We start from the raw sequence: 27,753 nt of genomic DNA on the forward strand, positions 1-27,753 counted from the left end.
CTAATAAGGTCTATTGCGCTAGTGTTTCATTCTGATCCCCGAACATATAGTTTGTCCCACTGTTGTCAAGTAAACACGTGAAGAAAAGCAAACGTCACAACAATTAGTAACATGAGAAATTTATTACTGCACAATTAAGTACAGCACCCGCAACCTAAGTTAAGAGAAATTACACATATAAGGGAAATATCACATCAACCATTATGTTTTACTAGAAATCAAAACAATATTTATTACATAAACATCAAAGAAAAGTCATAGGGAAATAAGAAACATTTCCTAACGCATACCTATAATTGTCACATAATGTTGAATGGTTCTTGCTACATTGTTAACAATGATCCTGTCGGTTTGGAGAGGCGGTTTGAAAGAACAATTAGTTATGGTGTTTACAAAAGCAATCATACCCAAATATTGCAGGATTAATTTGAGACATCAAAATTATTTGCCTACGTCTTGAAAGATTATAAAAAGTTTAACAGTTTTTTGCTTCCTCAAACTAACACACGCCTGGTATGAAAAGAATTCTTATTCGGAAAATAATCACTGTGGGAATAAATCTGTCAATCTGCTGTATAATTATTCTAAACTACTCATTAATTCGGAAGCCCTTCGGTTCTGTCATCTTAAAAATGTTTTACAATTTTGTTTACAATCACATTTAATATGTTGCTAAATGATAAAAATCCGTTTTGTGAAATTTGTTAAATTCTTGGGACTGTTCAACTACAAAGATTTCTTCCATATTGGCTGAAACTAGGAGAACTATATTTGGAGTTATAGACTCCGTTGCAAACTCTTGTGAAAGAAAAAACATTTCTTGTTTACCGATTAATTGAACTAGATTCTGAATGGAAATAAATGATAAGGAGAATGACCGATTGCGCTTAAATATTAACACAATATGAGTTGTCTGCTTTGTGCACCAAACCCGTCGCCAACTTCACGTACATTTATGGGAACGTTACGAATAAAACAAACTCTATCTGTGGATAACAATCAGATTTCAAGTGTTTCTGCAAATACAAGATCATATTATTTTAAAACCATTACCATAGGCTTTTTTTTATAAACTTTCCGATTACCATTAGAAATTTGGCTGCTGAGAATAAAATGAGCACTTATAAACTAACAAGATAACTCATTCTAGTATTTAAAACATTTAAATGTTGTCTCCAAATGGTAAAACATAATGTCACCGCATTTCATTAGATGGCTTGCACATTGCTGTTCATCATTTTTGTTTCATACGAACCATACATAGTCACGATGTCCAATTCTGATCCGAACCCCTCATGCAATGTAACAATGCTCGATTCGTTTCATGTTGGGTTTGTATTAAAAAGGCAAATCTTCAAACATACCTCAATGACATGTTTATATACACACTTTCTATTTACCAGAGAATAGAGCAACATATACAGTATGGTCCACCAATAAATTCTAGACAGGAAAGATGCATTGGCATCATAATATCTATTCTGCTGCTTTTTACAATTATCTAACTACAAGATTATTCTAAATTTATATTTAAAAAAAATAGTACTTGATTCTGAAGTCGTTATCTTGGTTTATGGTTTTCTTTGTATAACAATCATAATGATTGTTTATTTTAGGAAATTGACTTGCATACACTAAGGTCCGACATTTTTGTACTCTTTGTTCAGGCAAATGCAATCTCAATTAATGATAATCCAGACACTGAAATATGTTGTTTTACCTGATAAAGTTTATAAAGTCACCAAAAGTTGCTAGTCCAACATATTGTTCCGACTGCATTCATGAAGCAATAAACCTCCTCTTACATTTGATATGTGCATCGTTAGTAGCTTGATTAAAATGTGTATATATCTAAAAACATTCATAACTCCATCTTTACAAAAATATATAAAACTGTGTATAGCAAAATGGCTCATATTATTGTTATATTTGTTGAAAGCAAATACTATGTCATCAATTCCAGTACAAACTATTTTCTAGAAAAATAACTCCATCTTTTTAACCTGGCTCGCAACAAATAACGAGCAGGGACATTTACTTTGTTAACAACATTACTGATTCCAAAACCTTATCAAATCCAATCAAACTATGTTCTAGAAAAATTGCTGTTTCAGCTATAACTTGCACGGTGTATCAAAATATAAACCCTTCTCTTTCATGTACAATGAAGCATATAATAGCAACTTATGTGTTAGTCATACAACCCCCTCATTAGGGAGGCAGGAGGTCTAAGGGTCTGATTTAGAAGTTCTCGTAGTGATGGAGGAATGCAGCTCCATCATACTTGTTTAGTTCAGTGCAAGCTTTCTCCACATTGTTAGTCATTCCTGGAGGACCACAGCTGAAGACACCGATCTTGTTCACCTGTTTAAGTCAATAAATTGAAAGTGATTTGTCAATTAACAAATAAGTCAACTCAAAGTCTCAAATTCAACAAACTCCATCACATAAATTTACCTCACAGACCTCCTTCAGAAAGCATTATTAAAAACTTTAGTATCTGTGTTATCCACACCAAGGCCCAATTCATGAAGCTACTGATAAACCAAGAATGGTGTGTTGACAAACACAAATGCCCCGCTGAAAATAATCTCATTCTTTAGTTATTGCTTGGACAACATTTCTTTTGTTTTAGCCATAATGACCTTGACCTAGGGGGTCCAAAAACAATAGGCTTCTGGGGACCCTTAGACCCAACTACAAACCAAGTTTAGAGTTGAAATGCCAAGTCCTTTTGAAGTTATAGTCGGACAACATTTCTTTTATTTTAGCCATAATGACCTTAATATTTAACTGAGGGGTCTAAAATCAACAGGCTTCTGAGGATCCCTAAACCAATCCACATTAAGTTTGGAGTTGATATGCCAAGTCCTTTTAGAGTTATTGTTTGGACAACATTTCTTTTGTTTTAGCCAAAATGATCTTAATATTTATTTGAGGGGGTCCAAAAACAATAAGCTTATGAAGGATCACTAGACCAATCCACAAAGCTAGTTTGGAGTTAAAACACCAAGTCCTTACTGAATTATTGCTTGAACATTATTTCTTGATCTAGCCCATGGTATCAAACTTGGAACTACACATGTATTTAGTTCTGCTGAACTAGATATACAGTATGTGCTCAGCAAGTCTGTGTGCTCAAGCAGTTATAGAAATTTGCCCCCCCCCCCAAACCTCCCAAATTATGCTTTTAAAAGGCCTTAATAATACTTGGCCTAAAAACCATTGTTATCTATTGTAGGGGCACAATACTAACCGTGGGATGCTCATCTTGTAGTGACTGCAAGAAAGGCTCAAACTGAGGGCGACCAAAGTGAGTGATGGAACGCAGTCCGGTGAATAGGGAACGCTCAGAGATCTTCTGGAAATGACGCTCACAGATGTACTGGAGAAAATAAAACCAAAAGAGGATTTGTTTTAAAGAGGTAATAATAAACATGTACAATGGAGGATTTTCTTCAGATTTACCCAGATAGTCTTTTTTGGTTGACATATGTAATTTCAGGAAAGATTTTGTTGTTTTGTTTTGCTGTCCCTTTCCCCACTTACCAGCATGGTGGTACGCAGATCAAACTTTTGGAAGAACTGGGTGATGAAAATGTGAACGTTGACAAGATTGTTGACATCCTTGTCTTCAATATCACGGATAATATCGGTGAGCCATTCAAACTGCTTCTGGGTACGGGTCACCCAGATGAAGTATACCTTTAGTTTGAAAATAAATTAAAGATAATTACAGACAAAGTAATTTAAAAAATCTTCCAGAAAATATTTGAGGCTGAAATAATAACACAAAATTTGAAGACATTGTGGAAGTTAATGTATTAGTCATTTTCTAGGGGACAATTCTTCAACAATTAGCTGGTTACCAAACAACTTAAACCTCACATCAAACTGTTTCAAATACCGGTAAGCAAAACTGCACAGTTCAAGCTTGCCTGGTAACATTTATTGCTTCAAAACCTTGCAAAAACCAAGTACATTTTCAAATAGATAAAAGAATGCTAGATATCAAATCAAAAAGGCTATCAAGCTGTTAAATCATAAATACGAAACAAATATTTTTGAAACTAAATATTACCTTCTTGCAGGAGAATTTCTGTCCTTGGGCTGAGCGAGCAACCAAATCTTTTAGGATGGAAGCAAATGGAGTGACTCCAATACCACCACCAACTAAGACGGACACCTCAAACTGGTACCAATCCTGGTGCCCTTCACCATAGGGACCATCCAAGAATAGCTAAAGAAAAATGGATTCACAGATTAAACTAATATTCAGTAAATCAAACATAGTTTGTAGCAGACGTTTGATTGCTTGCTTGCTTTTAAAAATACAGATTTAAGTCATACCAATTATCTTTGTAAAATAAACAAGTTGTTGCTGGAACACCATTTTTGTCTACTGTCATTTGTTATTCATTCCCACACCTCAATGTCATGAGTACACAGTTAAAAAAAAAGCAACAAGATTGTAAAATTATAAATAAAGCACAACTTGTTCTCAAAATGCTTAATGACAACAATAGTTGGGTCACACTTCTTGCGAATGCAAATCTAAGTGAATTTTGGCGTCAAAACATAGACCAGCTAGCTGGTCTGTTTTTGCAGCAGTTGAGCACATCTCAACTGTTGCCAATTGATTTATAAACGCCATATAATGTTATAAGTAAAAATGATTGTCAACTATATCTCTTGCCTTGCCTTCTTACTCTACTCACCTTGGGGTAGGGGTGCTCTCTGACCACATTAGGGTCGAAGGTACGACGCAGGTTTGTTGTCCATGGTCCCACAGCGCGGATGTGAAGGGACAGATTCTCTTCATGAGGGGCAGAGGATAAAGTGAAAGGATGGTATTCACTGGAGTTGAGAGTCTTGCAAGCAATACGCACCCACTGGCCGGACTTGTACTCAAAGGTGGTAGGGCGCTTGAATTCCAACATTGTCACGTCTAGAAAAACAGGAGCATCAAGCATCATAATGAGCAACTTTACAAAGTTTACCATCTGACACAAAACTTAAATCATATATGAATGAAAATTGTTTCTAGATAAAGAAAAAATGTGCCTCAAGACAGAAGACAAAGATAAGCAATTTTTTTATTTTATTTATAAACTGAGACTTCTCAGCAGTTAATCGATTTTGAAACAAACATACACAAAATCATCAGGTGCTCAATATATACACAACACAAAAGCTAAACTTTTACCAACTTTTAAATTCAGAAAATCATTCATTCAAAAAAGATTCACATTTGATGAAAAATGTTGTTCACATCATAAGAATTGAGATTCTCACTTCTAAGAAACAACATGTTTTCATAATATAATTAAATGAACAGGCCTGGGGACCCTATTATATAAAGGATTTATGAATAAACAACAGATTGCTTACTTGAGGGCAACAACTCTGCCTTCACCACCGTAATCTCTGCTTTCTTGCGGCTGACACTGACCAGCTTATCCAAAGTGAAGAGGATGACGGGACCAAGGAAGAAGTAGTAGAAGAATGGGGGCTGGACGAGGTTACCACTTCCATGGAAGACCATCAAGATAAACAGCAGGATGTACAGGTTATGGGTTAACCAGAACAGGTTGAAGACCTTACGGCGGGCAAACTGCAGGGCAAAGGTGTACATGATGGCACACACCATAACCAGTAGAACACCAGTGAAACCTACAATTCAATTCAATTCAATTCAAAATTGATTTATTTTCATATAAAAATACAACACCAAATAAAAAGTCACAGACTAATGGCATTAAACTAAAATTACATCAAAAATATATGTACAAGTATATATTATGTTAAACACAATGTTAAAAATATTACTTGAGTTAAACAGACAAACAGGAATTTGGAAACAGCTCAAAAAAGGGGGGAAAATTTGTGAAGACAAAATTAAAACCAAAGATTCAGATACAAAGATTCAGATCACAAAATTATCTCCAAGCAATCGTTTTACAAGACACTTCTGCAAGACAGGCAATATTGGTTACTTTTAAGAAAACCAAAGACATCATAATTAGATCTACTAGAACTAATTCTTGTTTGTTATTGTTTATGTAATTCTTCAAAAAAGTATTTCTTGAATGTGATGTTATTTATTCTGTTTTAAAAGGCTAAAGAGAAAAGTGTTAATCTCTCTTACATTTACAACAAATTAATGTATACTTACCAGTGATGGTACGGTAGACCCAGAAGTGGAACTTGGGAAGTTCATGAGACCTAAGAATCAGAAGAATTTGAGTTTGCTATTTGAATGCAGAATCAAAATTTCATGAAACACTAAATTCTGAACAGTCTATTTGAAATGACCAATGGTACCCTGTATCAAGTGCCAAAACACAATGGAACATTGCTGCCCCACAAGGGATCTATCTTCTTGTGCTACCTCACAGAAGATATATACAGAAATAGGAATAACACAACACCAATGATAGGACTCCAAAGTGGCCATTGTATGAATGGGTGTCTTGATTTCATATTTTCAAGAAGTGAAGGAAAGTTTCACTGTTCAATATTTTTCCGCTTAGTTTCAAAGTGTTCATTATGAAATGGCATATGGAATTTCACTGTTGAATAAAATCTAAATATCTGAAAGAAAGTTCAGAAATAGGTTCTCAAAATGGATCATTAATTCAAATTAAACCTACCTGTGGAAGAAATCTCGGAAGAGACACGTCAAATCATTAGCAGTCTGGGTCGAGATGTGGTAGAAGTTGATGGCATGACCAACAGTGTGCAACACTGCAAGACAAAATTATGGAAGACCTTGAACGTTAATTATTATAAAACATGGAAATTAATTCTTAGAAAAATTCAAACAAAATAATATAACCATCATCATCTTGTCACTATTTTCACATGTAAGGGATATGTAGTATTTGTCAAAAATCATAACATTTTGCGAATTGTTTTCAAAATTGTTATTAATAATGGCAGCAATTTTCTGGACCTAACACATAATAGCTTTGTAATTACACTAAGTTAGCATGACCAACGTATCACTAGATTTGCCATGAGCATTTCCACAAAGTGACAAATACTGATTGCCACTTTGTCCGTTGAGACACATATAATCAGTAAGCTAACAGATTACAAATCATTTGCTTTTCAAAAAGTTATAAAAGTCAACCATGTATTTTACTTTTGTTATGCCATCAGGAGAATGAATACAAAAACAGAGTCAATAAACTTAGCCGGACTTCTTAAAGTTCTCATTATTTGATGAATGAATAAGTTCCCTACTTATTATAACTTACATGAGAACGCTAGGGCAGTCCAAGCGACAATCTTGTGGAAAGCCAGGGCACCATCAAAGGGTACATAGCGATGGAGGAAGGTACTACGAAGGAACGTGATGGTATTACGGCACATGGTTACGAGGATGGTGGAGTAGGTGAACATCATAGCACTAGCTGCACCTCGAGTGACTGTTACACCATAGCCAGCAATGCGACGTAGGCCTGCATGTTCACGCTCAACAGAGTAATCTGAAATACAAAGTTTAGAATCATGAGTATATTATGTGAAAGATGTGATTTATTTGATTAATGACCCCAAGTAATAAGTGGTCTCCATACAACCTAACAGGCCCTGGTTAGATCCACTATATTTAACATTAGTTTATAAAGTTAGTTGGGATTCTCAATGTTCTGTGTATTTGTGCATAAACTTCACAGAAAGTTGGCAGGTTTACAGCCATATAGCCTTTAAGAAAGACTCTAGAGATGAAACGTCAGGCCATCAACTATTTTTGCATTTATGCTGATTATATTTTAACAAGTGGTAAAAGAAACAAACAGATATGCCAACAAAATGCTTATTTGAAATATTTTGCCAGCTTAATCTCCCTGCTTGTTTTGAGTCGGCCATTAAAAGACATTTAAGGAAAGAGCGAAAGGGAATCTTACAGTAGGCACGCTCAATGAAGACGCCAGCCAAGACCAGCATGTAGAGGACCAAGTAGAAGATGCTAAGTCGGTTGTTCTCAATGTAACGTACGAAGGTGTTGACTTTACGCTGTGTCCGACTCTCAGTGTAGGTCTTCTTTTCTGTCTCAATTTTCACCACCTTAGACTGGTATCGTTTAGCAGTCATAGGACGCTGTTGGTCTTTGTCACTGCAGGGGAGAGGGGAAGCTATGAAGGTTATGAGCCACAGGACACTCTTGAGTTTTAGCCTTAATTGGTTTTAAAAGGTTCACCTAGAAATTTCAGTCAACTCAGCTATTTGATAACTATCGCATTAGTATAAAAACCTATCAATAACTCCAAGTATTTTGTCTGAGATTCTACAGTTACAAGTAAGACTTGTACAAATAATGTTTGAAAAATGACACAAAGTACAGTAGTACTAAACGTGGCAGCCTCTATCAACAACTTTAATGGTTTCAGAAAATTGCATGACTGTAATTAATAATAAAAAATACATTTAATCTTACAAGCGAAAATTTACACACCAAAAAAACTCACAAAAGCGAAACTATGTAGATTATTATATATTCAATAAGACTTACGCATATGCTTTGACGATTGTCTTACGAGCACGAGATGGAGCATTCTCACGCTTAATGATAGTAGCTCCACGATCAAGAGGTTGGGCAGCCTCGGGTACATCAGCTCCTAAAAATCACATCCAAACATTGTTGACTATCAATAATGAAGACATAAAACAGGTGGGCTTAATCAATTAAGACTCAAAACTAAATTAATTATAACACAAACTCTCTAAAAGAACCAAAAAAACGAAAAACAGAGAGAAAAGAGGAGAGCTCAAAACTGCAACATTCGACCAAAACTGTTATTAAAGCACAACATCGATAAACAGTATTGTCCAAAGGCCCACACTTCAGGTATCACAACTTATATATAAAATAACAAACCTGTGAAAATTTAGGCTCAATCGGTCATCGGAGTCGGGCGAAAATAAAGAGAAAACCCACCCTTGTTTCCGCACGTTTCGCCGTGTCATGACATGTGTTTTAAATAAATCTGTTATTCTCGATATCGAGAATTGATATTGTTTTAATGTTATCAAAAAGTAAAGCATTTCATGGAATAAAATTTCAAGGGAAGTCTTTTACCATTACCTTCTGTAAACCCAGTAATTTATTTGTAAATCTGTGAACTTTTATTTTTATTTCTGTTCAGAAAGTGTCTAATGGCTTTAACATAAATAAACAAGATAAATGTTGAAAGTACCTTGTAGAGTGAGAGCAGCTTGGCTGAGTTCTTCCTTGTGATCTCCCATCAGCCTGATGAAATCATCCAAGGAAAGATCTTCCTTATTCTCAAACCCAGCTGCCTTGAACATAGATGAGATGACATCCTCAAGTTGTTGCTGTTCAAGAGATGCACTCACGGTCTCCATCATGGACCTGCAATTAATCAATCAGATCCACTCCTTATGAGAACAAATTTTCAAATTTTCCACTCTATTGAGCCAATGGTATTATTCTGTAATGTGTAATAAAATGTATCACTTTTCTGAATAAAGCCAAATTTAATTCACAAAAAAAGCACATCGGACAATAGTTTACAAGTTAATGCATTGTAATCAGACAAATTGGTAATTGGAAGTTTCAGTGTTTCATAGTACTTAAGCATTTTTTGACGAGGCTAAGTTTCAATTTACATTAGTTTAAACAAAGACAATCAGAAAAAGCAGGAAATACTAAAAACTCACTTAAGCATCATCTTGAACTCATCACGAGAAAGATGCCCCGAGCGATCAATGTCGTACATGTTGAACATCAGAGCCAACTTATCTTCAGGCTTGCCTTTAATAAAAGAAAAAAATCAATCAATCAATCAATCAATAACAGAATGTTGTTAAAGATGCCATGTCGGATTTTTGGCCGATTTGACCCCAAAATTTTGATTTAAAATTCAATAGGTATTTTGATAGGGGTCGAGAAAGCTACAAGCTTTCATTTGAGACATTGCTCGAAAAAGTCCGCCAATTATTTGTAGCAGTGAAATAAAGTGCTCAAAATTAGTTTTTTGTCTCGGCTCCCGACAATTTATCACGTGAGCAATTCTAATGTGTTTTATAAGAAACGCTTTAAATTTTTGTCATGGTTCCTGACCATTAAAAGTAAAAGTTAAACCTTTGTTTCGTTAGAGCGGGTGATACTCTTTGAAATACCATTCACTCAAAAAAATCTATTTTTTAATGTTTGGGGCCAAAAATCTGACATAGCATCTTTAACCCTTTGAGAAATTGTTGTTATGGTCAATACTAATAAATAACTGTGAAGACATGGTGAGCTTGAAACATGCTTGCAAACTTAGGCAAGGCTATATCAAGTGACATAGATTTTCATCTTTTGAAAATGTTATCACAGAGTGGGGTGACATGTTATTTGTAATGCTTCACCTTTAGCAAATATGACAATAACATCCAAGAATTCACGAAAGGACAAAGATCCGCTATGGTCCTTGTCAACCAACTCAAACATCTGCTCAACAAAGAGGGAGTCAGGAGCCATGGAGAGCATCTCAGCAAACTCTGTCTTGCTCAGTTCATTGTTGAGAACTTCCTTGGCATCATCATTGCCTTGGTCAGTCAGATCAGCCGAGTCAACAGATTGGTTGAAGGCCTACAGTGACAATAAAAAAAACATTTTTTTTAAAGATATACAATTATTAAAATACGATTGTTGCATTTAGCTCAGAGATTCTGCAACTCTGGAGAGCAATGTATACTTATACATTTCAACATTGAATCATGAAGCTATATACTCCATGATTGAAACCAGTGCTTTTCATGAGAATCTTTGTTAGCTTTCCCTTTTCAAGTCATTGTGGCAACAATATTTGTTCTGAGTACAGAAATTATTTCTGAAAGTCATCTCAAAGGCTGGTACTTTTTTCATGCGTTAAGCCTTGTGTTGCACTTTGGATCTACCCGTCTTGGTTCCACAAACATATCAATTACTGCTTAAAATAACTGTGAAAATAGACCTGTACTTTCACATTCGTTTTGTTAAATAGTTGGCTTTTTGTGTAGGCACTTTGATTGTTTTTCTGGAGTGAGCATTATAAATCTTTATTATTTGTTATTATCAAACTGAAAATTCAATAGTTTTTATCAGTAGCAATAAAAATGTTTCACCACTTTCCAATATTAAATGCCCAATAAATTTGTTTTTACCTGAGCAAAGGCCACTCGAAAGAAACGTTCAATAGTCTTCTGTCTATGCTCTTTAGTTATGGCCATCTTCAAAAGCTCATTCTCACGAATCTCACGTCGCTCCATTCCTAGGCCAACCTCTCCACTTCCAAGGAAACTCTCCAATTCACTAATGAACTCTGTGCGGCTGTCTTCTTCATCAAACTTCACAACTAAGTCATACTCTCGTTCCAGTTGCAGGAGCAAGTATCGCCGCTTGCGGTCTGGGGCAACGCAGAACAAGATCTTCTGGTGGTGGTTTAGGTCAATGGTGCGGTAGAGCTTGTTCCCACGCTCGTTGGATACCTTTATAAGTTTGCCTGGTCCAAGAGCGACCTGGATTGGTCTGGTACCTGACTTGAAGCCACACCATTCAAGAGCTATATCAAGGGGAAATAAGTTGATTATTTTTTTTTAGCATGACTGTGATCAGGGCAGCTTGTTCTTGCTGATAATAGTTACTGTGCAAGAACTATATAGTAGTCAACATCAGTCTTTTTAAACATACCATATTTTAAATAAAACAATGGTGAACAGCATGTAGGGTTAAAAACATGCAGATAGCGAAAGGGTTTATGCTTGGATAGTTTAAAACTTACTTGTGAACTTCTTAAGATTTTCAGGACCCTGACCCTTTCGTGTCTTTTGACGTTCTGCCCTGCGTGTCTGCTCAACAACTTTCTTGCGACGATTTGCACACACAAATAACATGACAACCACCACTGGGAAAGAAAGAATCAAGACCATAAAATACATCATTCAACGCTTTAATTACATGGCTTAAATTGAGTCTCTGAGTGGGTGACACCTTCAAATAATTTATCTTTCAGCAATTCTCAAAGAGTTGCCTTTTTTTGCGCCTCTGCACTAATCCTATGCTTGTTTACTTATTCCTATAAATTTACCTCACTTAAAATTCAAGCATGTCTGAGGCAGGAGGGAAGGGAGATTAAGGAATGTGTTTTACAACTTACTGACAATGAAGAGGCCCAGTGCAAGGAATGATAGAGCGTAGGATACCTCACTCCCTTCAAAGTAGTCAAAGGTGTTTAGATCAGTACAGTTCTCCATATCATTTTCATCAATGGCACGATTTACATTGGGGTGTTCATCCCAGCATTTGTCACCTGTAATAAGATAGATTTACAATAAACAAATTGTGGTGTCATTGCATACTGACCCATTTTAACTTTCAGGTTTAAAGTTGACTGTTATTATTTTTTTTTTTTTTTGGGGGGGGGGAATAAAATATGTATACATGGCACAATCTAGTAACATGGGCCTGGTCAAAGGACAATAATTGCATACCTCCAATCATGATTGCACCATGGAGCCCAATTAAGGACTAATTGAAAAGTAAGAATGAAATCAATAATTTATCACAATTATCTCACTCTTTTAAAACTTTCAGACTTATCAACTTAGTTATTCAATGTGATTTCAAGATATTCAGTTTTATAGTTACACAAGCAAATACGAAAACAATGTCAGTTTGTTAGGGCTCTTTTATTACAGCATTGACTTCTAGTGTCCTAAGTTTGTGACACTTGGAATTAAGGCCAAACTCTAATAGGATCTTGGTTTTAATCATTTGCCAATTTTAACCTTTTCTCTTCCTGAATTTTTGTCATATCTTTACTTCTTAATTTACTTAATTTTTTTATTGATGTACCAATTGCATACATTTTTGGGATGATATGCAGATTACCGTAATTAATTAATAATAATAAAAGGCTTACCTTCCGTGAAATGGAAAACATCTCGTTGTATGTCATCTTCAGTTATTTTGGTGCAAAGTGTGATTACGTCAAACACAGTGATGTTAGTTTTAATGTAATCAATCTGTTCCTTGGTGAATAATCTAAAACAAAATGAAAATAGTTATGTAATATTACATGTTGACCAGACAACTACCAGCCTTAGAACTGTATGGCAGCACGTAAAATAATTAACCATCTTTAAAAACCAAGCAAACACAATTAAATCTAATATTTATTTAGTGCCAACTTAACCACCCAATCAGAGGTTTATACTCTCATACTTATCTTAGTTTGGAAATCCCCAAGAAAACACTTACTCGATCATTTGGAGAAAAATACAGTCTTACAAAACATCCAATGATTTCCTAAAATATTATATTTACCCATTTTGTTCGTTTTCAAACCAGAAGCGGTCTCCGTCACGGGTTCTTACAAACTGATCCAAGATAATTTTCCTAAAGAGTGGACCTGGACCATTAGCTGTAGTTTCTAGAAGACCACCCGGCCAGATGTCAACCTTGTCAATGTCTCCGCCATAAACTTCATCTAGGGCATTCAGGATCTGTGACCAAAGTAATCAATCAATACATACTCAAACATGAATAATGAAGGAATTTAACTTGTTGGATATTCTCAGGGGCAGTATCCGGCATATTGCTAATTGTCCATTGTTTACTTTGCTTCTGAAAAATATATGTATTTAGGTCTGCCATCAGCACAGCGATAGCATTCTCAAATGCCTCCCATTATTTTTTTACATTGTTCTCTTTAACCTCTGTAACTTTTAAGCAATGAATTGTCAATGCTGTATGTTCAATGCCATACACATCATGCCTGCGTGATCAGGCCACCGTAGAAATGCTGTCAAATCTACTAAGGTTTTGCACATAACTTGAACTCTTGCCTATAGTTTCCTTCTACCAAGTTTGCTTCTCTTTGTCAACTCACCGAATCATCAATGTCTGTTTCATCTCCTTCAAACCTAGGTGCATTTATATCAGTGAAGTTTTCTATTCTGTCCAACCCTAGGGAGACACGGGCTGTGTTGTAGTCCGGCAAACCGTGGTCTCGTCCTCGCTGAATATTTTGGGCCATCAGATCACGACGTGTGAAATCCAGAGGTCCAAATACACGCCCTGTTACAAATGGAAAAACAAGTCTAATAGTTTGTGTCTTTAAAAAATGTTTTACTCATAACAATCCAATTGCTATTTTGTTTAATCCATAGTGTTGCACACTGCTTGTTTAGAATCTGATGGAAACATTTTCCCTTTAAAGCTTGTGAACTTTGAAGAAGAGAATGTAGTACTATGGTTGTACCACTTTGTTGGTGCAGGAGCATAAGAGAATCCTCTCTATTATTCAACAAAAATAAAAACAAGCTTGTCATAAGTATTTCAAGTTCCAAACTCAGCAAGATTAGACTGGTGGTTATCCAACCTCTATTTTTGCACTTACTCTGTAGATCTATGGTGACGATGTTATCTTCCCTCTCTGTTATCTGTGATGCCATTCCCATCAAGAAATCTTCAATGTCATGTTCCCTGATTGGAAGCTAAAATATCAATCAGAAAAAACAACAATTTATGAAACAAGTGCTCTAATATACAACAAAAATAGTATGTGTAGCTTTTCTTAGTGGATTTATACAGCAAATAAATACTGACCTGTGGGTTCCAGAATGAATTGCATGTTCTTACACCATGGTGGCCCTCTCTATTAGGTGCCAGGCTTGACATCAAAGTTGTATTATGGAAAACACAATCAGCATTCCTGTGACCAATAATAGTAGAAGAAACAAATTGGTTATTGTGGCAAACGTAATTTAATTTCTATCTTTAAAATGTCTTGATATTTTTCACCATCATCAATAACTTTTGTCAACATGAGGGGGCACTGTTTCTTTCTCTTTTACGCTAATGCAATGTTATGATTGAGGTCACCGCAAGTTATTGAGTTTCATAAATAACACACCGATGAACACACAGTCGTGTTTGACCATTACGTTATTAGAGGACACCTGTTGTACTTTCTGTTGTTTCCGTATTGAAGCAATCCCTATTGGTTGTGTACACAAATGATAGTGAGGACCCATGAAAACAAAGAACCAACTAGTGAGGATCGAATGTCCCAATTGAAAAATATCTTTGGAGGGTAGGCCATACAAACCCACACTGGTCCAGGGTGTGGGATAAAATAACATCCCTTCGAAGAGTCTAAAGGAATACTTGACATAACATAACCTGTTCCACATTAATTATTCAAAGAGATTATTCGTAATCTCAGCAGAGTAGCTATTCCAATAATCAAAACTCTATGACTTTATCTTACCTTCTGTAAACACCAGGAGGCACCAGGGTGTGGCCGAACCGCATCGCAGCAGACTGAAACTCATGAGTTATACCAGGATGTACATAACTCTTATATCCTATCACAATCAAAACAAAATCAATTTGGAATTAGTTCTCACTACAGTCCTTTTTCACATCTACTTTTAAAGATACTGGACAAAACCTGTGAAAATATAAGCTCAATTGGTCGTCAAAGTTAACACCCTTGTCACACAAAGTTTTTTTTGCTTTTAGATGCTTGATTTTGAGACCTCAAAATCTAATGCCGAGGTCTTCAAATCAAATTCGTTTAAAATTACTTCTTTCTCAAAAACTATGTTACTTCAGAGGGAGCCTTTTCTTACAACGTTTTATACTCTCCATTACTCGTAATATCTTAAAGACAGTGGACACTATTGGTAATTGTCAAAGACCAGTCTTCTCACTTGGTGTATCTCAACATATACATAAAATAACAAACCTGTGAAAATTATAGCTCAATCGGTGGTCGAAGTTGTGAGATAATAATGAAAGAAAAAACACCCTTGTCACACGAAATTGTGTGCTTTGAGATGGTTGATTTCGAGACCTCAAATTCTAAACTTGAAGTCTCGAAATCAAATTCGTGGAAAAATACTTTTTTCACGAAAACTATGTCACTTCAGAGGGAGCCGTTTCTCACAATGTTTTATACCATCAACCTCTCCCCATTACTCATTACCAAGTAAAGTTTTATGCTAATAATTATTTTGAGTAATTACCAATTGTGTCCACTACCTTGAAGGCATAGGATAACCGAACACCTGATGGTATTTAACTGGGATGATCAAGGTTAAGTGCTGAGCAGATTGTTATTCTAAATACCATAAATACTAACCTTCGTATTTAACTTCTTCTTGTTCTGTTTCATTCAGGTTCAAGTAACCAGGTAGCCAGTCATAGTACACCATTTTCTGAAGACAAGGGAAAACCAGCATTGAATGTTTATGTTTATTTAACGATTGCAAAATTGGCTGCTTTGTATTCAAACAGGTGCAATAAATGTATTTTTTATAACAAAAACTAATAATAATGTGGGTTTTTTTAAAGATGAAATGGAGAACAACCAGTTTTGAACTGACAAGTTCTGATTAAACTTCTGTTTTCACAAATAGTTAATTGGACATAGAGGTTTATTCAAACCTAATAAGGGCTTACAAGTCTCTTTCAATGAAGGGTCCATGGATTTCATTACCAGAAAAATAAATATAAATCAGTACCTGATACGTGGCAATAACCCATTTACGGGCCTCATTGAAGATCTTCTCGTCATTCCATTCCTCTCTATCCTGCATTGTCTCATTGAAAATCTTGTCGGCCCAGTAGTTATGCCAGCGGAACCACAGAATGCCAAAGGTCAGAAGGAAAGGGTTTTCATTGCCTCGGGGATTTCCCAGCTCTGCAGGGGGAAAAGAACAAGTAGTAATTGTTTTCCTTGCTAGAACAAAGTTTTTTTTAACGTGCTTAATCTCATTAATATAAGTAAGAGATTTACACATGGTTGTACCCGCAAGTTTACTATTAATATTTATTGTTTCCTTTTAAGTCCTAAACTCATTAAACTTCCACAGAGGCAAAACAAATGAAGGAGAACTGGTCCCTGAGAATCAAGGTGTCAAAAGCATTTTCCTAAATACTAATCAAAATACAGTCGGTGATTAAATAGTAATGCCTTTTCTGGACTGAAGGAAGGACCCCTTCCAGTTTAAAAAAAAACATCAAGAAAACTCAACTCTTCTCAGGGTAGTTGTCTCAATTAATTAATGTATATTTAAGGAACAACGGTGGATAGGACCTACATTGCCCAAACATTGCTAAATTGAAATGCAATTGTTTCATGTGTAGGAACTTTTTAGTTTTTAATTCAAGTGAAAAAAAGGGTAATGGGTGTGCAGTTAAAACAATTCAACTTTTGGGGCTCAGATTTAAAACTTAAATGTGCAGGGGAATTTAGTATATGAAACTTGTTTTTCCTGACACTTACTAAAGAATCTCTTGGCATCTTTGAGCACGGCATCTGCAGGCGCTGGAGGGTTGGCCATTGGCAAACCTAGGGTGTTCTCCTCGGGGAAGCCTTCCTCTCCTGCAACATTCATGCTATTATCAGCAAGACGACCACCTTTAAATGAACGCAATGCATCTGCCCATGCCTTAGTTGTTCCATACACCAGTCCACCATCAATCCATGGTGTGATTTCATTCAACTATAGATTACACATGAACACAAATTAATACACACATAAATTAATAGCAGCCTTTTAAATTTCCTTCCAAGAGGCTTTACTTCCGAGAGGCTGAGGGATAAGAGAGGGGTTGTAATTTCTTTATCATTCTTTTTAAATCTTAAAGTGGAGATGTGAAACTATAGAAAAACTGTTTTAGTCTATCATTCTTTGTTTTACTTTACTTTTGTTGGTTGAGGCTGAATTTAGTTAACTACAAATCTATCATAACAGCAATGTAATCCTCTAAAAAAATGTTTGGTAATAGTGCACATCTGAAATGTGATGGTTCACACCCCAACTCTTATTACCAAATGTGAACCCAGAGAGTCATGAGCTGAGAAGGGGTTGGGTCAGCTTTAAGTTGAGAGCTCTTAATTGTCAGAAAAGGTAATGGTGTGTTCTGGCTGTTACTGTTTCATTGAGCAGGTAGTTGTTTCTGAAGGTATGTCCCACCTACATGTACACCCCATAGATCTTATCCCTGTATGTATAATACATTCTAATCAGAATCCTAATTAATCACCTGTTCCCTGGGGACATTGGGTGAGAACCCAGTGTTGAAACTGTAGCGAGTTCGAAGGAATGGAATATATTTCACTTCACCATGAGGTACTCTATCCTTGGTCATCTTTCTGTATTCATGGTCTTCGGGTATGTCAATGTTTTCATATTCTGGAGGGCAGCCAGCACGTTGAGCATCTAAGATCTCTTCTACAACTTGTTGTCCTATTAAAAACATTGAAGAAACAAATACGTTTTAAATAAATACAAGATACAATCAACCTTTGAAGCTTCTGCAACTTAGGTGTCACTTTAAAATAAGAAAACAGTGAAGAAGTGTTATGTTCTGAATTGCAGCAATAACAAAAAATGTAATTGTGAGTTATGGGGTCTTCAAATGCTTATTTGTTGCCACTGGAACTAGTATTTATATGGCATGGTCGAAACTTTACGATCAGTGTACTGACACAAGTTGAATTGTTTCTTTTCTCAAAAGCATACGTCAAACTTACCAAAGAAAGTCATGAATGTGGTGTGTCAACTTACCAAAGAAAGTCATGAATGTGGTGTGTCAACTTACCGAAGAAAGTCATTAATGCAGTGCATCAACTTACCAAAGAAAGTCATGAATGTGGTGTGTCAACTTACCAAAGAAAGTCATGAATGTGGTGTGTCAACTTACCAAAGAAAGTCATGAATGCAGTGCGGTTGAGAAAGGATGGTTTTCCTGTTGCTCCTCGCATGGTAGCCTCGCTGATCTTTATGGGGTTGGGTCTATCTTTTCCAGCCATGGCATAAACCCCGTCACTATAGGCAACTGGGAGACGTCTTGTCAAAGGAAGCTCTGTTATTACCACCAAAAAGGAAACTTATTAGTAGCCTTAAGTACTATAGTAGCCATATGTATTTTTTATGTAGAAAAAAAAGGGGCCGGACGGGTTGTTACTCTTGCAGTTTGAGTTAAGTTTATGTGATAAGGGAAAAATAAAAACGACCCTCTTTAGTTTAGTCTAAGAAAACTTGTTTAATCTAATATACAGAAGTTAGGCGATCGGTTATTATTTGTCAATACCATCGTGGGGAAAATGAACATGTTATTGTATGCAACTTCTCTAGGAAATAGTTTTATATAACCCCTTGTTAAGCTGATTTTCCATTTTCAGACAGATTTCCATCAAACATTTGTGAAAAACATTTAACACCAATATGTATTTTAAAGACAGTGTACACTACTCAGCGCCTTGAGTACCTTGTTTGGTAGATACGTGCGCTATATAAGACTTCGATGTTATTGTTATTATTATTATTATTATTTTTGGTAATTGTCAAAGACTAGTCTTCACAGCATGTATCTCAACATATGCATAAAATAACAAACCAGTGAAAATTTGAGGTCAATCGGTCGTCGAATTTGCGAGATAATAATGAAAGAAAAAACACCCTTGTTACACGAAGTTGTGTGTGTTCAGATGCTTGATTTCGAGACCTCAAATTCTAAACTTGAGGTCTCAAAATCAAATTCGTGGAAAATTACATTTTTCTCGAAAACTATGTCACTTCAGAGGGAGCTGTTTCTCACAATTTATATCATCAACCTCTCCCCATTACTTGTAATCAAGAAAGGTTTTATGGTGATAATTATTTTGAGTAATTACCAATAGTGTCCACTGCCTTTAAAGCCAGTGGACACTATTGGTAAATGTCAAAGACCAGTCTTCTCACTTGCTGTATCTTAACATATGCATACAATAACAAACCTGTGAAAGTTTGAGCTCGATTGGTCGTCGGAGTTGCGAAACAACTATGAAAGAAAAAACACTCTTGTCACACGAAGTTGTGTGCTTTCAGATGCTTGATTTCGAGACCTCAAGTTCTAAACTTGAGGTCTCGAAATCAAATTCGTGGAAAATTACTTCTTTCTCGAACACTACTCCACTTCAGAGAGAGCCGTTTCTCACGATGTTTTAAACTACCAACCTCCCCCATTACTCGTTACCAAGTAAGGTTTTATGCTAATAATTATTTTGAGTAATTACCAAGTGTCCACTGCCTTTAAACAACAACAACAAACAATAATGTATGCAGAGTGTTGAATAATTACCTGCGCCTCCCCAGTCAGGATGTGCCATGTTATTGTACCAACCATCATATCCTTCATATTCTCTTTCTTCGTAATGAAAGATTCTAATTTTCCCTGGAAAACAAATTCATAAAAACAAATTTATGCAATTATAAATTAAAGTAACATGACCCTGCCCCAAAACAAAGTAAAAGCCCAATCAAATAACCAACAAAAGAGTTTTCAAAAAAATCACATAACAATTGTTTACCCATCCCAAGAATTAACGGAATTAATGAAAGGTCTTTAACTCTTCAAAAACCTAGATTGGGCAGTTGAATGTACTTTGTTGTCAGGATAATCACAAGTTTTTTGTACAGATGACATCCAGTCCCGTCATGTATTTTTAGAAAACATAATTGCACAAACAATCTGTATAGAATTCATTACATTTAGGTGGTCAAGTTTTAGTACCGAGCCTGAGTTTGTGTTGGTCTGGAGTTTCCACAATGCTAACTTTTATCAACTTATTTTAAACAAAGTATACCCATCTATCTACCCTACTCATTATCTAAGTATATACTTACGTGTCATTACAGTATTATTACAGAAGAAAAAAGAAAAAAACTGAAATTCGGTATTGGTGCAGTCTGATCTTTAGTCTTCAAAATTAAACTGACATTTTGTTGTACAACTAATGAAGTTTAAACAAACATTCCTAAAATAGTCTTGCCTCAAAACATACATAAAACATGATATTTCAGTTTTTCTGATCCGATTTGGATGTCTTTCTGCTTTTTCTATACTGCACTCAAATCTCAAAACAATAATCTTACTTTCAAGCGCTAGGCGTTGTGCTTCACTTAGAGACGAGTCATCAGCTGTAAAGAAAAGGATGTAAAAACATTTAAAATCAATCGAAATTCAAAAGCTTCAGTTGTTATATCAACTGACTTATCTTGACAATCTTTCCATGTGACTGTTGGATGAAAATAGTGAAAACATCTCAGCAATATTTGTAAGTGGAAAAATGCGTTTTATTATTTAGTACTATTTTCAAATATTTTAAAGTAAAACAAAACAGTTTCAATATTCAAAACTGTTTCAAAATGTCGATTACAATTCGTATGGCAGTGAAATGGCAATGCAGCAAATGATGTGAAGCCCCTACACAGGCACGGTCTCATGTTGGCCTACCTTGAAATTTACTACAACATGAAAAAACATTAGTTTAGCATAAATAGCTCAATTAAAATGCTATAATAAGAATTAATATAGATGAACTGTGGTTAGCTAAACCAAATATTTCCAACATTAAAGTAAAAAAAAAAACGATGCAGGAAGCATGAACGAAAAATCTTATGTGAGGGTTAAGTCGAATTGCTGCACTACAGACTGCACTCATTTTGACATCGATCATCTTGTCTCGATTATACATGTATGCATATACAGCCATCCATACGTGCAATACCGCACACTCAACTGGAGATGTTATATTATATGTAAACTAAACAAGACATTGAAACTTTTGACATGTATGTGTTTCCCACCGATTTACACAATTTTGCCAGACAGGACAGCGTAACGATAACACATAAACTGAATCATGAAAACGGCGCACACAATATCTGACGCTGAAATTGAACGGGAAGGTTTTTTCCGACAGAATTTCAGCAGGCCTATTCATTTTCTGTTTAGTTTAAAATATTTAATGAGTCTATTCTAAATATTTCATTTATGCTGTGCTGTCAAGGAAAGTGTATGCATCACTGGGGAAGACACTTAATTTCCAAGCAAAGTAAAACAGACAAGCAAGTAAAACTTGCATACCAAGGTCGGTGTACTGCACGTTGTTTCATACAGCAATAATCAAAACTCTTGATGAGACATTTTCGCAAATACTGGGGGGCGCGCGTAAAGCGTGGAATTAGGTGCATTGTGGTCTAGCTGGTATCCAAATTTGATCCATATCTATCCCACAATGCAACTCTTTCAACAGTCTGCGCTTGCGCATTGGTATTTGCGATAAGGTCTATGCGATAGCGTGTATGCCCTCTACAAGGAAATAACTTGACATATTAATGAATTATAGTTTAGATAGGCCAAAACTTCCCACGTTTTGCATATCACCGTTAAAATCAATTTTCAGTTTAGTTGTTAAACATTCTAGACACAAACTTAAACTATATGTAAAGTAAAGTTTCAAGAGCTTTGCATGCGTTGGGTTATTAGTCAGCTGAGATCAATTTATGTTTCGATCTTTTCGTCACTGGACCGTAACACCTTTGATAAACGGACCGCGACTTTAAAATGGTTCATGAACGTCCCATAGCGAGTAAATCCAACTCTTCCTTAAGTCGAGTTATCATCTGAGTTTGACATGCTAAATAAAAAATAATGTGCATGCATATTAAAAAAGGCAGTGGACACTATTGGTATAATGCTCAAAATAATTGTTAGCATAACAACTTACTCATTAACGATCAATGGAGAAGAAACGGCTCCGTCTGAAATAACGTAGTTTTCGAGAAAGAAGTAATTTTCCACTAAAACATTCGAATTTGAATTCGAAACCTCAGGTTTATATTTTAAGGTGCCAAAATTAAGCATCTGAAAGTTTTTTTTCCCATTATTTTCTCGCAACTTCGACGACCCATTAAGTTCAAATTTTCACAGGTTTGTTATTTTTATTGTTGTGCATATGTTGAGATACACCAAGTGAGCAGACTAGTCTTTTGACAATTTTCATTAGTGTCCAGTGTCTTTAAAGAAAAACTAAGAATATCCGATAGTCGATTTCCAAACATCCAGGTCCAGCATCGGCGAAACAAACCGTGCTGCTTTTCGTTTTGCTGGCTCAAAGCCAATTGAACGGGAAACGATCGAGTTTGGATGATCATGTATTAAGGGTGAGACACAATGATGACGTGAAAGGTTTAATCGGGAGACGGTCACGTGTTATTTCCCATTTGCCCCAAAATGCCAAAGTGCCAACACTCCGTCTGATTCTTAGTCTTACCGTGGAGGAAGGAATTCCTCCATGGTCAGGAAGCCTTCCTCCGTGGTCTTTACTCTATTTGGACCGGGATAATTTGCCAGAATTGTGTTCAGAATGGACAGAAAGGCCACTGGTAGGACTAAGAACAAACCAATTCGTTAGGATTTGGGGCACGGACATCGTTTTTTGTGTCATGGTCTCATTACATCAGTGCATGGAGCTTTATGCAGAAATAAAAACGCATTAGCCCCTATCCAATAATAGTGTAGCGTGGTAACGGGACTTAACATAAATAGAGTGTGATTCTTCAGACCTATTTCACCGAAACAACTTATTTTACTTCATATAAACTAGATTTAAACTAATTTAAACTAAAAGTGGCATTATTGTACTGGCTGGGACTTTCAGGATTTAGACAGTTGTCCAGGTTGCTGAGGAAAGGGGTAGGTGACAAATATGACTCCTGGTACCTTGAAAGTGATGAAGGAATGGTTTAAGTTTACCGTGAAGCACGGATGATTAAGCTAATTTCACCTATGAATGAGGCAAACAAAAATGACAATGATAAACATTGAACATAAAACAATTTGTAAGCTGATTTTTTTTTTAATGGAGCAAGGTAAACAAAGGTAAATAAAAGCATTAGTTTGAACCAGATAAAACTAAGTAGATTTTCAAACACGGAAAAAAATACGCGGAATTTATTGAAGAAATGTACAGCATTGCTTATGCTATTTAACTGAAAATTTAATTGGTGTATTACTATTTCAAATGTTATGAAATCATCTACTCAATTATTCTGGTTCCTAACCAAGTAAGGCAACTGAAAAGAATAAATTAACGGAGCAGCAATGATTACGAAGAGCCTGTGTGATGGATAAATGATGCCGATGTAATGATTAATCATGACCTGTCGGTGGCTGCTGGCTGCCACTTGCTTGTGAGGTTGGCGTCGCTGGTACTGGTGTAGTTCGAGGTGCAGTTATTGCAGCCGATGTTGCTGTTTCTGCCGCTGAAGTGCTCTCCCCTGTATCCGTTATTATGGTGACGGCATCAGTTGAGGTTTGTGCTTACGAAGACAATAATAATGATAAATCGTTACGGCTTAATGTATTGACAATCAAACTATGTTGAGCGCTGCAGGAAACGTGCTTGGCAGAAACATGTTGATACCTCATTTTTAAAACAAATATTCGCCGTTTGTTATACCCTAAAAATAAATGCACACGGTGCCAAGTAACTTATAATAAAACTAATGATCTTTGAAGTATTAGAAAAAAAAGTTGGTCACTTTTCAAATAACAAATAATAACAGGGGTAGCCCATTATGCTGTTCTTCCCAAGCAGCCTATTAGATTCCCCTTTGCTAGAGTTTTTTTTTTTAGCATTTAAAAAGGGAATTGAAGGGAAGGTATACGTTTGGTAATCGTAACTGGCGATTGTTTCTCAGATTGTGAATTCCAAATACGGATTATTTTGACTGCGTGAACTACATCCGCTCCGAGTTTTCGGCAACATCTTCAAAACGCTACCACCTTTGATATGAATTTTTCACCCGTAGTTTTAATGTATGTATACATTTAATAAAACAATCGCACGGTCCACAAAATCAAAGGTATACGTTCACTTAAATACATGTTTTAATACAACTTAACAAAGGCTGACGTAATAATCAAAATAAAGCCATTACAAGTAGCAGCACTATTTTCGACGCATTATTTGTGGGAAAACAAATCACATGTATTATTCTTTATTCTGTACAAACCCAGCAGGTTTGGCTCAAATCATCTGACCCCATGGACCAATCACATACACCGTCCATCTACCCAAGCGTAAATAAAAACCGTGCTTTGTTCGAGTGAAATGCTGAAAAGAAATAGTGAGTAAATAATGAACAAAATGTGGCACCAAATTAAAAACTGCAGATATCAAAGTAATTGTAGCAAAATAATTTATTTCTAAAGGAGATCCTTTAATTTCTTTGATAAGAGACACTAAAAACAACTCTCGCATTAATTGAAAACATGCTGAAATTCCCTCTGCAATCGTTTAATTGAAACTATAATTAAAAAAGCACAAAGTAAACTTTGGAACTGAAAATAAAATATAATTTTAAAGATGTTATTTCCAGAATCAGCGAATTAAACACTCGGGACATGACGTCGCTTTTGATGAGTTACAGTTGATGGTTGCTGTACAAAATGAATAAGAACGAAAACCCAATGTACAACCATTCAAATGAAGAGGTGAGGGAAAACAGAAAAAAAAAACATAAACAAGATTTTGAGGCAGCGAGTCAAATAAAAGATGCCGGTTCCGAATTTCTGCCGACTTTAATACCCAAATTAGATTATTAATATGTTATATAAATTTTCATAGATTCAAGATTTCATAGTCCCCTTTATAGTGCACGGAAAGGAATCCGTAAATGGTAAGTGGTAGTTTATGAATAACTATAAACATGAACCATTGTCGGCTCACGATATTACCTCACACAAAATGTGCATGTAACATTTCGTGTGCATTGTCCGTGGCAATGCGAAAGTTTGTGTACGTTTCGTTTTCCATCATCTGTCAAAGTTCATCCAAAGTTCGAACAGAGAAAATAAAGCATTTAAAAATTGATATGCCCCTGCGGCGAGAATCGGCCCAAGCAACATTAGGCAAAGTTAAGGCTTAGTATTAAATGATTTGCCTCGGTACCATTCGTAGCGTTTGAGGTGAAGTTCTCCTCTGTAGCTGCCAATTCGGTCGTATTTAGGGCTGTTGGTTTAATCATCGAATCACTTTTTCAAATCAAAATAATGACAACCACCAGTAAAACATATTACCAAGCTTCGACAGGTTATAGTGCATTGTGTTCTCTACACCCTTTTCGATTATGTCGAAACACACTGCCCAAATGTCAATGTTTCGAGAAAGATAAAACAGGATCGAAATACCTCTGGCCACCAACCATAAGGTCGTGTTGGTAGGTAAGCTGTTTTGGTATGTGCAAAACCTAATTCTGAGTTTGACCAATAGATTAATTTTGAAATCATTTGGAAACAAACATGAAGACCACCTTAAAACAATTTAAAGTGTGCGCAACAGGAACTGAATTTCCTATCACTGTATGTACAATACATATAGGCCTAGTACAGTGTGTACAACGGTGTTGAATTTGCGGAAATGATGCCATGTACGTGCCTACAAGGAAATGGCACAAGTCCTCTATATTATATGACACACCTTAACCTTACTAAGGAAACTGTTTCGGGGTATTTTTGTTACACAAAACTTCTAAATAAGTAACAAGAAGTTATAATCAAAAGATGTGTTTTTCTCACTGCATTTTTGCCGAATAATTTTAAACGAGTTTTTCTGTAACTAAGTTCCCAGTTAACCATGAAACCACACGCATCATTCTGGGGGTGAATGAGCGGCCTGTCCGCCGGCAGAGAGTCTGTCCCCATTATGAGAAATTAACATGAAGAGGGCACTATGAGAAATGTGTACACAGTTCGCCGTACGGAGGGGGTTGGTTCCAGGACCGCTGAAATGCGCTCATCAGCTTTCGCAGATTCTTGTTCAGGAAGTATGTCATGCGTGCAGAATAAGGTATGATGCATGATGGGACTGAGCATTTTCTTTCTTAAGCAACGACCGTCTGCCAACTCAGCGCCTTTGGTTAAGGCTAAGGTTAAGGTAAGGCGCTGGGGTCGAGCGAAAGGTAGGTGGTGGTGGGGGGGGGGGGGGGGGGTGCGCAGAATCCCCCGTCTCACCGGCACCCTTCCCAACCTTGAATAAATTACAAAAATACCAACTTTGGTAATTTAAAAAACTAGGTAGTTCTACTTTTATTACTCATAATAGGGAACATGAATTATTTCTGAAAACAGAAAAACGACAAAGTCATTCAGTTCCTGCAAACAAAAAGTATTTTAGGTATTTCCGGGTTCATTATTTCGACCCAGCGGTGATGTTAGGCCTAGGCCTATAGATAGTTGTATTTTTTAACGGGGATGTTCAGATATAGAAAATATTTTGGTATTTACAAGTGTTTTTATAATACATTTGGTAAGAGGCAGTGCCGATAATTATGGGCAACTTAAAACTAATGTGCCGTCATCATGACACACAACGCAGACAATAAAACATAACCAATGTTATATCAGTTTGTGCAACAACAAAAGTACACTTACCGACACATAACCGACTTCCTAAGTACATCACCAAGCATAACTGAAGCAGTACTGCCCAGCGGGCCATGGTGGTTCCCTGCAAGCCAACGTCACTCTTGAGAAACGATGCAGAGTTCTTCCCAATCTAAAAACAGATCTAACAGATCGAAAATCTTGGAAGTTACCGGCAAGATTCCAGTTCTTCTGCCAAGCTTCAAAAGTGGACTGTTTTGCTGGCAGACGTGTTGCGTTTCTAGCTCTGCGTTTTGCGATGGGTTTATTCTCTCCCTCTAAAGTTGATCCTTTTCCTGTACAACAAGTAACTGCGACCGTGCGCACTGGGGTCTGTGTGTGTGGCCCAAACAATCACCACCAAAGAAGTTACACCTACTCATGAATATTCATTATCATCTTTAGAGCTGATCCATACAAGCAAGTAATATCCGGTATGTAGAGGCCTACGCGGTTTGCTAGTTTAAAAAAGTAGTTCTTAGATGGCACTG

The 27,753-nt window shown here is 36.2% G+C and overlaps 1 protein-coding gene across 3 annotated transcripts; it reads right to left on the reverse strand.

Moving 5' to 3' along the window:
• Window positions 1-103: 103 nt before the first annotated feature.
• On the reverse strand, window positions 104-27,601 carry LOC139941334 (dual oxidase 1-like). 3 transcript variants are annotated; one of them, XM_071937777.1, is made up of 33 exons: window positions 27,272-27,601; window positions 25,791-25,850; window positions 23,998-24,156; window positions 20,926-20,970; window positions 20,132-20,224; window positions 18,713-18,874; window positions 18,053-18,255; window positions 17,289-17,508; window positions 16,525-16,703; window positions 16,143-16,218; window positions 15,267-15,363; window positions 14,603-14,708; window positions 14,394-14,490; window positions 13,884-14,071; window positions 13,319-13,497; window positions 12,915-13,036; window positions 12,150-12,302; window positions 11,775-11,897; window positions 11,158-11,555; window positions 10,381-10,603; window positions 9,688-9,781; window positions 9,204-9,379; window positions 8,519-8,624; window positions 7,914-8,122; window positions 7,263-7,493; window positions 6,654-6,747; window positions 6,176-6,225; window positions 5,392-5,673; window positions 4,719-4,948; window positions 4,082-4,240; window positions 3,550-3,705; window positions 3,257-3,385; window positions 104-2,364 (listed from the first exon to the last, which is right to left on the reverse strand). In XM_071937777.1, exons 1-33 carry the CDS (start codon window positions 27,336-27,338, stop codon window positions 2,242-2,244), a joined length of 4,989 nt encoding a protein of 1,662 aa, XP_071793878.1. In that variant the 5' UTR covers window positions 27,339-27,601; the 3' UTR covers window positions 104-2,241. The 3 variants fall into 3 exon arrangements, with proteins under 3 accessions (XP_071793878.1, XP_071793879.1, XP_071793880.1); XM_071937778.1 differs by lacking the exon at window positions 25,791-25,850 and having other exon boundaries at window positions 27,272-27,600; XM_071937779.1 differs by lacking the exons at window positions 23,998-24,156; window positions 25,791-25,850 and having other exon boundaries at window positions 27,272-27,600.
• Between the last annotated feature and the right edge of the window lie 152 nt (window positions 27,602-27,753).

The sequence above is a fragment of the Asterias amurensis genome, chromosome 9 (assembly GCF_032118995.1).
Source record: "Asterias amurensis chromosome 9, ASM3211899v1".
Lineage (NCBI taxonomy): Eukaryota > Metazoa > Echinodermata > Asteroidea > Forcipulatida > Asteriidae > Asterias > Asterias amurensis.

Excerpts from the sequence above, each read along its gene's own strand:
- LOC139941334 (XM_071937777.1), bottom strand. The coding sequence starts at position 27,338 with ATGGCCCGCTGGGCAGTACTGCTTCAGTTATGCTTGGTGATGTACTTA. Across the intron at positions 6,226-6,653 it reads TTCCGAGATTTCTTCCACAG|GTCTCATGAACTTCCCAAGT; the intron begins GTAGGTTTAATT and ends TCTGATTCTTAG. Across the intron at positions 5,674-6,175 it reads GGTCTACCGTACCATCACTG|GTTTCACTGGTGTTCTACTG; the intron begins GTAAGTATACAT and ends ATTGAATTGTAG.